Consider the following 11,605-nt stretch of genomic DNA (forward strand, 5'->3'; position numbering starts at 1 on the left):
ACAAATGGTCCTTCAACTTATCGCAAGCACCGCCTTTTCTCCTAATGCATGTATATCCAAAAGGGCATACGACAACCCAATTCAAAGTGGTTTCCACCTTGCAGGAGCCTCTCTGGGACAGAATTCTTCGTGAATACGTTCTATGAGTATGTTCTAATAGCAGTTAGTAGCAGATCATTCAGAATTAGTTTTAACCATAAATCAACCATTTTTTTAAAATTTTCACGATCTCGTTCGCTGTTTGGTAAACGGAAACCCAACTACACCATAAAAACAACTCAACCTTTGCGGAATTTTTTCAGTTATTTAAATTCTATTTAAAAGTAAAGTAACGATTTTTTAGTTATTGATTCAAACTGTCATATTAAACAATCAGAACTTCTACTATTCCATATACATTTTTTTGTCTTTTTTAATCTGGTCGCTCTTCTTCTGAAACTGTCCTCGGATCACCATGAACTTTAGCTTAAGGCTTAGTTAGGACAAACCTAAGACACATCCTTTGCAGAAAGCCAAGATAATATAATATTTTAACAAGGGGCATAAAACGATGGCGTACCAGACCAAAAAATGATCCGGAAAAACTTGCTCTTTCTATATTTAAGCCCCTTTGGACTACATGCCATTTTAAAAAATTAGTCCAAATAACAAGCGGGAACAGTGTGTAAGCAGGACGATTCAGTGAAAGATCCGGATATAGGTGTTTTTGCTTACGCTAGCATTTTTGGTCTGCTATAGAATTTACATGCGGGAGAGTCTTCGTTTGAGCGGGTATTAATTTGATCGTAAGTGCTCTCGAGCAGTATTAACCCGGGTGGTCTTCATGTCAGCTTACACAAAGGTACGCCTATGCACGTGCTACTGTTTATGAGACGTCCTTCATGCTTTACAAAGCTGATGGCTCATAATCGCCTAAATTATTCGAGCATTGTAATGTTACGCTAGCATTTTCTTGAAACACCGGCCGCAACATTACTACCAGCCAATTCGCAATTTATTTACACGCATATATATACCTATATATTGCATTACATTTGGCCTTAAAATTAACTGGGTTTATTTAGATTTTTTCAAAATCTTTGACAAACTGGACTATAAATTAGAGTTCAAATATCTAAAAATGGACAATCAATTATATTATAAATTATCTCGCTCAATAAAGATTTCTACATTCGTAGAAAGGCGTAGAACTAGAGGGCTTCAATATCACTTACAGGGCTCTATAGAAAGTTTTGCCAAGTTTCTCCAAACTAGAGGCTTAGTAGGTTTAGTACATGCCGTTGAGAGGATAAATAAACGTAGTGAGATACGAAAAAAGTAGTTGATCACATTGACGAGATACCGGGCCTTGTAAAATGTATGGGTGCATATTTATAAAAAACCTACTTTCAGAATATATCTCAATGTCCTTATCGATGGTAAGACTAATCTTCAACCCTCCTACGTATTCGTAGCAATGCTTCTGTTTCATATGTACGCCATTTTGACGTTAGCGTTGCAAAGACGCCCAATCGCGCTGCCCAAAAAGGTTAGCGTCAATGCGTAATAGCAGATATATATCAGGATGTATCACACTTACACAGCATGTGAAAGGCAGGCTCGAGCGTCGTCGTTAAGCTGGCTTGTGCATTATATACGAATAACGCTTTCTTGCGCTTCTGCAATGCCACGACCTACTCGTAAGAATACGAAATGACGCCGTGGGGCGTCTAAGTACTCCCTGAACAGACGCCAGACGTCCCCTTGACGACATTCTAAAAGAAGTCTCGTTATCGTTGTTACTTTCTCCTATCGTTTGGTAGTGGTAATAGTATCCTGGCGTTTAAAGCTAAGGTGCTGCCCGAACCCTAAAGTGAGAAAGCTCAACGTATACTTCGAGACGCGCTGTATATGAGCATAAGCAAAAGGTCATCGACGAAGAGCCAGGGCAGATCCAGATGAATGTGAGGCTGGCTTTTAGGTTGCGATCGTGAGATAAGTAGCAAGTCGAGTTTTGACTGAAACACCACAGAAGGCGGAGAAAAAAGGCTTCTGTTTGCAGAGCGATTCACGGCGTGTCCACGTCTACCTGTATGGCCGAACGCGTTCGGCGCACGCTCTCCGAAAAGAGAGACTTCACTTGAAGGCGTGTGCCGGCAAGAGACAATCACGCGCAGAATGGAAGTTGCAAAATGCCTGCAGCTTGATGCTGTTCTCAAGGGTACAATATGTAATGCTTGTTGTTCGTATATTTGAATGAATAGACAAAAATAAAGTCAGGTAAAATATAAAACGCTATCTATAGTGGCGTTGGATTCGTTTAAAAATAGCTGCTAATTCGTTCGGTCTCTGCGCTTGGACAAATGGAAAAGGTTGTGCCCCTTTTAACGTAAAAACCTATTCGCATATCTTAACTTCGAGGTAACCTTATTGAGTTCAGGCCAGCATGTTTTTGCGTCCTTCGTGTAGACGAAAAGGGGCTAGTTATTTTTGTTTTTCCTGATAGTGGACAGATATTAGTACAAAAGAAATTATTTAAAATCTCAGGCATCGGAGCAACCTAGTATATTTGCCATATCGACATAAAAACAAGGCTATTGACTGGATACTGTATGCAAGCATCTATAGGGATTGGTTGAACAAGCTAAAACGTTATATTTCAATCAAAAAAATCTCTTAGTCTTAATTCGCTGCTGCTTACCTTGTCCAGTAAAAGGTCAGAGCTGATACTGGGGCCTGAACTTGAGACGCTCGGATCGTAAGAAGGCCGTTGAACCGAGGACGCGTCAGCATAATCCTGAGCATCTTGCTCATTTTCACTATTGGTCAAAACCGTATTGCCGGATGAGTGAGGGTCTTCTATGGGCACAATGCAATGGAGACCCTGCTGGTGTTTGATGGAGGCAGACGCCACTGTCTTCCCGCGACTCCTCTGTTCTTGAATCGATGGTGGTGGACTAATGCATTGGCATTGACGCTGTTTCGATGTTTGCCTCAGCAAATTCTTTTCGTTAGCATTAATATTAAGATTTTTCAGAAGATCCATAATAAGCACGTCGTCTATGTCATGTCTAATATCGACTGGCCTATTTCGATCGTCATTGCTTGTCAACGCCGACAATAGCGGCTGCTGATCAGAAGCACCTCTTTCGGTGTATAAAGATGAGGTCGTCGATGCTGACAATGAGGATAATGCTGCGCATTGTGAATCGCTCGAATTTGAGCTGCGCGAGGTAAGCCTCTGTGGGGCATCCGAGATAACTGTACTAGTCACCGAATTCGGTTTGCTAGTTGGCCGTACATCCGCACCTTCCGCAGAATTGTTTTGATTAAGCTTCCCATTATAAATGGTAGGCTTGTGTCGAATCAAAGGTTTGAAGTTGCTATTGGGTCGGTCGTGCAATTTGAGCGAATGGTTACGATGCAATAAAGGCATGGTCTGAATTACTGGAACAGATATTACTTTGTGTTTCTGGTCGGGCGAGATTGTGTCAGAATTAGTGACAAAGCTGCCGGACAGTTTCGCTAGCAGATTCGAAGTTGACGATGCAGCTCCTACACGTTTGGCTAACGACAGGTCAGCAGTACCCTCCTGAGATGAAGAGGGACGTGAGGGCATCGGTATTGCGCGGACGGTATCTGACAAATTGCGGGCCTCCTCAAGGAGTAAGGCTTTCACTTGGTCAAGGCTTGGCATATGGTTTTCAAGTTTTGGAAGTTCGATCTTTCTCAAGGAGGGTTTTTTTCGAATTAATGCTAATGCGCTGCCGCTTTTGTCGTCATCGCCGTCATTGCCCTCGGACGATGCGAGGTAGGAACCTAGCAGTGATGGACAATTCGTTCGCCTCAACGAAAGACTTCGGGTGTTACTAATCGTCGATGAGCCACTGGTACTTATTGTCGATTCCACGGATAAACTTCGAGTTGGTTTGGGTGATCGCATTAACGAGCTAACGGGGTCGTCGGATAGGATTTGCCGTGAGTCCGGAACATCGGGCGGAGATTCCTTCCCTTTCCAAGAGTACATTAAGCTTTGGCTAGAAACTGGGACTACAGGATTATCCTCAGAGCTTATATTAGCATTAACTGCCTTCCATAGGGGTATTTTTTTACCAGGTTCGGTATCGTCCCCATCATGTGTCTGCGGCTCAAACACGTTTACGGGTCGTTTAGAACTCTCACGCGTCGTCCAACGCCGCCGTAAGCATAATCTATCGGTGATATCTTCCGGCTCTGGAGTGAGCCGCAGGGGTGATGGAGGCGGACACTTTCCATTCCCGCTGACGCCATTTACCCCATTCCTGTGCTCGTGTGACTTATTTCCTTTTTTTCGGGAAGTCATTTTATCATTTCCGTTGTGAGAAGACGAGTCCCGCTTACTGTTGCCACTGCCTCCATAGAAGGACCATCGCTTCGAATTTTTTCTTTCAGTGAAAGCGCCGGCCTTCGACGAAGGTGACGACGTGGTAAAACAAACAACTCCTTGAGGACTCCCGGTCCATATCGGCGTCTCGAAACCCTGTGCCAGATGGACGCGAGCCATGCTGCGACGGCCAATTGTTGCATATACGGGCAGTTTCGGAAAGGTATGAGAGTTTAACTGCTCAGAATCTGGTTGCCCTTGAACAATATTACCTGAAAATTCAAACCGAACAAAATTAATCAAATTCTCGCCATCATTCATTTTTGGTATTGTTGGTAATTGGTACTTGGTATTGTTTGGTAATTGTTTCTACCTCTACAGGTACAACAAACATCACAACATATGCGGTGAGAAGGACCCCAATCTTGCCCTAGTCTTTTGAACTCTCATTCACGTAGGAGGGTAAATCGTGCCGGCTGTAAGCCACTGCTTTTACCCGCAGAGAACTTTTTCTTCTAGCTCGACGGTTATCTTTTCCACGCCGGAGTCGAATTCAGGAATTGAAACGAAGTTCACTTGTTTATTCACTTTAGATCTTCTTCTGTATTTCGTTCACCGTCAATTGTATCTGAACTTCTTCTTACTTTCACTTTTCCTCTAACTCTTCTAAGAACGTGTACGGCATGCGGCACAAAAAGGACAGAAGGTCCCATATATACATACGACATATATGTACAACAAGAATGGTGACTGCAGCAAAACCGTAACTAGCTGAAGAAAACTATGAAGCAACAATCATCGTGGAATACTCCTATGAGTCATTTTGCTTTTTCGAGTGAAGGCGGTAGGGACGACGTTGACCGTTTTTTCTAGCAAGTTTTGCTGAATTTTCCTTGGTTCCGTCGGCTTTCTTTGACTGCCTGTTGTCATCGACACGTGAGACCAGCGGAAGCCACACCTCATCCTCGCTATGGATCCTTTAAGAATATTCGTACTAAACTTCAGCTGGTTTGGCATGCTTGCCTGTCGCCTTGAGGCGTTGACGGTACTGCCGAAACCGTCATGGAGCTGGGGATGAAGAGGTGGCCTCGGCTCCTAGGTCGAGGATAAATCACAAACTAGCTTACTGCATTTTTCAACTAGATGCTGCTATTGTAGATGCAGTAGGCCGTATAAAAACGGCAGCTACAATGTAAACACCCTCGAATCTCACAACGGATCCCATTTAACGTCAAATAGTAAAGCTCACAAAGATAGCTAAACGTATTAGACCGTTTACTTGAAAAAAGAAAAATATTCGTCCAACAGCAGGAACATAACGACAGCGACGGAAAAAGTGTCCGATTTTCGGATTCAGATTAATATGTATATCGAACTTGTAAACAAGGGTAGCTCAACAGTGCATAGCAATATTCTAGGGCCCCCAAGGACGTTAGGACAGCTGATGGACGGTTGGATCTATAGTCAGCTTCGTAGAATCGTTTCATTACGTTGTGTTGGTACATAGTCCTGTTGCAATGGGGCCACTAATGTGGCTCACACAGTACAGCTAAACCGCCTGGTCTCCCAGGGACCCTTTTGTGGCCGCTGTACAAGACAAGCCTGAATCGATTAGTAGGCCAGGTACATGGTCACAGAGGCGCACAGAGACGCAGGGCTACGGCAATACAAAGCGGGCTAGGGCAAGTAAGGTGTGGCGCATAAGCGGCCGGAGTTATAGGTAGCCACAGCTGAGATATTCCAAGCAAAAGCGAGATAAAGAGTAACGGTAAAACTGCTTTAGATGACTACAGACGTCCACGTAATTTCTCGGAACCTGGCACCGACACTCTAGTTCCCATCGACCAACTATATAATTAACGAGAAACTCTTTTATTACCTATTGGCGACGAACAGCGTTCATCCGACCGTCGTAAGCGAGATAGATATAGCATAGCTAGTATAAGCTGCTATTTACCACTAGTTCCGGTGGTTCTAGCACAACTGCTAGAAGCCAGCTACCTCTTGAGTTTCTCTTAATTCTGCCAGCAATTCGAGTATTCTTTCCTGCCAGACATTTATTATTAATATTTTGAGTCATCTGTACCATTCGTCTTCCCACAGATGCTAGGTTCGCATCGAGACCTATCGCTAGCAGCATCGCTAGTATTCACTGTCGTAGTGAACCGCGTCCATTCAGTTAGATCTGCTTAGCTAGACGGAACATAGTCAATCCAACTCAGCTCAACCAAGCTTGACCTAATGGTAGCAGGTGTTCAATGGTAATGGTAAAGTATAGACCGGTTTTCGGATAGGAATAGGGGAGAAGGACCGAACAGATGAGCGTGGCTACCTAAGCGGTGTTTCGAGAAAGAAGTGTGATGATTTTCGCTCACTAAGCGATAAGAGTTCATATTTATGGCCATCGGCCTCACAGTTAGGAAATGCAACCGACTGGCCTTACGACAGACTGATTCACTTAAGGCACTTCATTTACGCAGTTCAGAGCACCGTTCTTATTGATATAAAGTTCCCAACGCGAGGTACATAAACGCGGAGATAAACGAACCAAACCGATTTAATCCTAATCCTTGTTCAACATACAAGGGAAAAAACTGCGCAAAGTTGTACACTGGAAACCCTCAGGGAACAACGTAATTTCAATTTTCTTCTTTTAAAATGTTTTCTATTCATACCAGAAGCTAATGCGATGATATAAATAATTACGCAGATTACATGATTTCTGAAAGTTCTTTTCGTACAAAATTACTAACAGTGCTGAAGTTACGTTAACATATTTACACATAATTGCACAGTGTTAGACAATTCGTGTTCGAACGTATTATCAATACAGGAACCATAAACGTGTAGGCCCTCCATTGAGGCCTCAAGCTTTCTAACGAGATTAATTTTGAAATGATCGGACCGACTGTGAATACTGGAAGCGGACAGAAAAATTTGAAAATAAGATTATTATAAAAAAGATCTGGTCACTGGGAAGAAGTAGGGAACAATTAGATCCCCTACTAAGGAAAGGTGGAAAGACCTTAGTGGTGACAGAAATCATCTCTGTTTAGAGGAGTGTGGCCTCGATAGCCGTAAACATAATATTAACATAAATAAATTATCCTTTCTTATGAAATCGGCTTTAACGAACGCATATTGTTATACTATTAACAAGCTTGGTGCATTGTAACTATATATCTATGTCTACCTGTATCTAGCATCTCGTATTAGAAGATACTACCGCGATCGAAAAGTTAGTTAATGTTGAAAAGAAGCCTATTTCGATGAACTGTGTCGTTCAAAACCCAGTTTTATTATTTAGACCTGCGTCTCTGAAATGTTACCCAAATGAGTTCCGTTGAATAGCAAGACCTATCATACTCTTACTTTGTTCGCTTTATTTCACACGCGCTGTTCAGTATGAATCATCTGCTACAGTTTAGTCGTCCAAGCCATCATTTCCAGTATATTATAGACACGCGTATACCTAATACAGACCTAATTCTTGCACTATTATACCTGTACTACTGCACGCCTAGGGCAATCGAGACCTCCGATCGAGCACAACAATATACGAGCTGTCTATGCCCACAAACATGCCGATAGATGCACATAATTACTGAGGGGTAGTAAGGTCGGAAATCCTTTGGGGACAGATGCGTTAGGTTGTCGCCTTGCAAGTTTACCACGCGCCTCATTAATGGATGCAATCAATGTTAAGTGACGCTGGCCGTAATTTCGTCTAAGCTCAGGCCTTTCAGAGGTAAAAGGAAACTAAGGATGTCTGACAGGTAGTAACCTATAATGATATGTGACACTGTTTCACTGCACGACTGAAAGGTGAGCAAAGTATCGAATTCTATGTAGAGGCTTACTTTAAATTCGTATTATATAGGAATATAGGTAAAGTGTTTGTTCATTCATAACATTATAGGATTCTGTTCTCATCTGACAACTCAAAATTCTATAATCTTGGTATATGGACACACTTTTCCTTACCCGTAGTCTGCTAAGGAAAAAAGGTAAACTTTTGCTAACAGACAGCGGGGCATCCAACAAACGAGCAAACCTAAACATAATATGAAAGATGGCCGTCTTCTATTCCTTGTAGTTTCTCATGGATTTAAAGTACTCAAGATGAAGATCACCCCACAGCTGGTAGTAGTGAGCGGTGTGCTATATATTTGGCTAAGGCTTACGAAATTTCGGTTCTGTGTGATCACTCACCGCCTTTTATATCCATTGCCACGGAGTTACGAAACGCTATTACTAAACAATGACAGCACAGACTACATTCCGCTAACTGTACCTAGAAGATCCAACGTTATGGCACAACCACGTCACGCTGACCTTTTTTGGGGGTAGTCACTTGATTAATTTGGGGAATCACACGAGTATCTAGGTTCGAATCGATCTTTCGATTATTCTGTCTTATTTTTTCGTTCGTGATTTCTGGTCTATTCTAAATCCAGTGGAAAAGCTTTTCCAGAATCCATCACCCACATAAGATACGTCCGTCTATGCGTTTGTGCGTCTTTGATTGAGAGAAACCTTTTCCAGCAGTCAAGAACGAACAAATCCTTGTCGGTCGTGAACTAACTTTCAAAAAGCCGACCGGACAAATGCCACGAGATAGGCAATATGCTAGTTTATCCTGGGACTAGTTGGCACCTGCGAAAGCGTTACGTTAATAGCTACATCACGATTTTACAACTCCGTAACGATCAGTGGCTTTTTTTTTGCATAGTATTACATACAGTATCAGATCTCAAACTATAAAAAGCGCAGAATGCTCGCTCTCCACATACATAGCAACGATCCACGTAACTGTTCCAATGCGGCGAATTTAGACTGAATCAATGGATATTTCCGTAAGAATACGCAAGTATAAGCACTCCTTTTAATTAACAAAGCTCTTTTCCCAGGTATTCACTAATTGTGAAGTCTTCTGTTAATTATATCTATAATCGACCGCCATTCATACTGGCATCTACTACGCGCTGCTGGTAGCTTCTGAGATTTGAATGACAACGGCGTATCTTCGTAAATCAGCTTCGAATTTACATTACAACACCGCTTTCCAGACGTCTACGACACTTAATACTGCAATCTTCGCTGCCGCTTCCGCTGATGATACCTTTGCGTCGACTGCTCATTTGCCCGCTGGCATTTGCATGCGTCCGATTTTTTTCAGCCCGCTTTTTGCGGTCGGCGATTAGCGGATACACATCTTGTATGCGACAATGACAAGCGTAAAGCGCGTTGGCGAATACTCAGTAGGGCTTTTGGACAGTAACGACCAAACTCATTACCACTCAGCTTGGCGACGAAAGCTGTCGTAAAAAACCTAGCTTATGTCGCTTGGGGACTCCTGGGCAAACGTCGCGGCAACAATAGTCGTAGCTATACTGGTGGCCACTGCCCGCTAAGACTCTTCCCAGCGACAAGCGTTGGGGCTGTGGGCAATACTTGCTGGTCAAGAACGAGACAAACAGCTACTCTCGTCGAGTTGGGAGAGTCGGTACGAGAATTGGTAGCGGCAAACGATGAGCTAGTGCTCTCACGGCCGCCGCTAATACGACTGTTAGCGATAATAGTACGACCACTTTACTGCTAATGCCATAATTTACGATAACGTGGAAATATTGTCACGTACAGCATGGGCTACATAAAAACTGCGCCACTACTCGTTGTTGTCAGCATGACCATAACCTTCATGCGCATAAAGCTCATTGGTAAGCTTGCCAGATTGTTATCAATGTAGTAATAACAGCTTCAACAATCATACCGACGTGTTTTAGTCGACGAAAAAACCTTTTCTAAGCAAAACTAATGGAGATTTCCCACGCAAAGTTCCATCAAATTTAACCGCCGTTGTCTTAATGGCAACTGATGCGGGACTAAATGATCAAATTCAAGGGTCAACGGTTGGCGTTTTCCGCCGCGTTTGTCAATATCTAAGTTTGTGTTGCCCGATACTCCCAATGCAAGAGCCTCATATGGTGATCACTGTTGAAACGTTCTATAGCTATGACGCTAAGACCTCATTGTCGTCGTTATTTTTTACGACACATGGATACAACATTCTATATACATGCATATGTTTTCTCAAATTGTTTCCCGATTTATGGCCGACTGTGACCTCGCTCTGTTACGCGTTGCTCGATCTTCACGTTTGTCATCAGTGCGTGTGCCACGCTAGCCGATATAGTGTTTCGCTTGAGGGAAACGTAAGCTTTATTTGATAGGTCACCGCGCAATTAATATAGCTTCCTCGAATTCTTAAGGAAGCAGACACAATTATTACTGTTGTTGATTCAGAAGCGTCGAAGCGACACTGTTCACGGTCAGTGAACGAAGCCGCTCTTGGTCGAAAGTGGCACGGAACGAGCAAGCACGGTTATCGATGGGCCGGCTGCACACATCCTCAATCATGACAAAAGCTACAATAATAATAGAAAAAAATGCGGTAAGATTTATGAGTGAAGACAGAATCCGTCAAGAGGTTGGCGGTGGTGTATTCAAGCCCTGTCTTCGAAGAAGACGGCGCAACTAAGCCAAAAAGCAGCCTTTTTTTTAAAGTGCTTGAATGAGCTTAGCCATTTTAATTTGCTGCTGTGGCGTGAGGTGGCGCTACCTGCCGGTTAGTTTGTTTACCTCGTAACGATTGCATCACTTCAAAATCGAGCCAATTCAAGAGCTCTGACAAGGTGAAGATCGATTCGAAGCCGAGGATGAATCAATTAGAAAAAGATCTTGCTAGCAAAAGAGCCTACAAATGATGGGAAACGTATCCATCCAGAGATGCGGTAATGCGAACATGGGCGTTCTACGAGCGCAACCTTATCGCTTCATCAGTTTATCAGTCATTTAATATTTGCTAAATAGTTCGGTGAATATCCAGTAGCCTATAGGGACACCGTAACTCCATATCCTTGAGGATATCCTTTTTTTTTTCGAACATCAACTCTCACCGATCCGCCGGCTTGATTCATGTAGCATAACAAGCAGCACTACAACGACCTTAGCACATAATACGAAGAAGTAAGCAGTGTCCGATCGTAATCTAGACAACTGTCTATATAACATCGGCCATTTGAAAGGAAAGAGCTAAGAAACAAATGGAAAAGTCTCATGTTAACTGTTACCGTATTATTTTACAGATATATAGCTTAATTTTGCATTCGTGTGTTCGATCCTAGAATTCATTTAACCATCGTCCCCCTGCAACGTAACTGAATCTCAAGGGCCGCCAGTTTATTTATTCATAAAAAAAAA

At 42.8% G+C, this 11,605-nt stretch overlaps 1 protein-coding gene across 1 annotated transcript in view; it reads right to left on the reverse strand.

Annotated features, from left to right (window-relative positions):
- Nucleotides 1–9,804, reverse strand: part of LOC111271961 (uncharacterized) — a gene marked incomplete at its 3' end in the record, with an annotated part of 46,928 nt that extends 37,124 nt beyond the window's left edge. Inside the window, 2 exon segments of the mRNA XM_086973113.1 lie at nucleotides 2,681–4,614; nucleotides 8,555–9,804. Of these exon segments, the coding sequence (XP_086829239.1) occupies nucleotides 2,681–4,614; nucleotides 8,555–8,570 (1,950 nt within the window).
- Between the last annotated feature and the right edge of the window lie 1,801 nt (nucleotides 9,805–11,605).

This window comes from Varroa jacobsoni, unplaced genomic scaffold, assembly GCF_002532875.2.
Source record: "Varroa jacobsoni isolate VJ856 unplaced genomic scaffold, vjacob_1.0 contig01319, whole genome shotgun sequence".
NCBI lineage: Eukaryota > Metazoa > Arthropoda > Arachnida > Mesostigmata > Varroidae > Varroa > Varroa jacobsoni.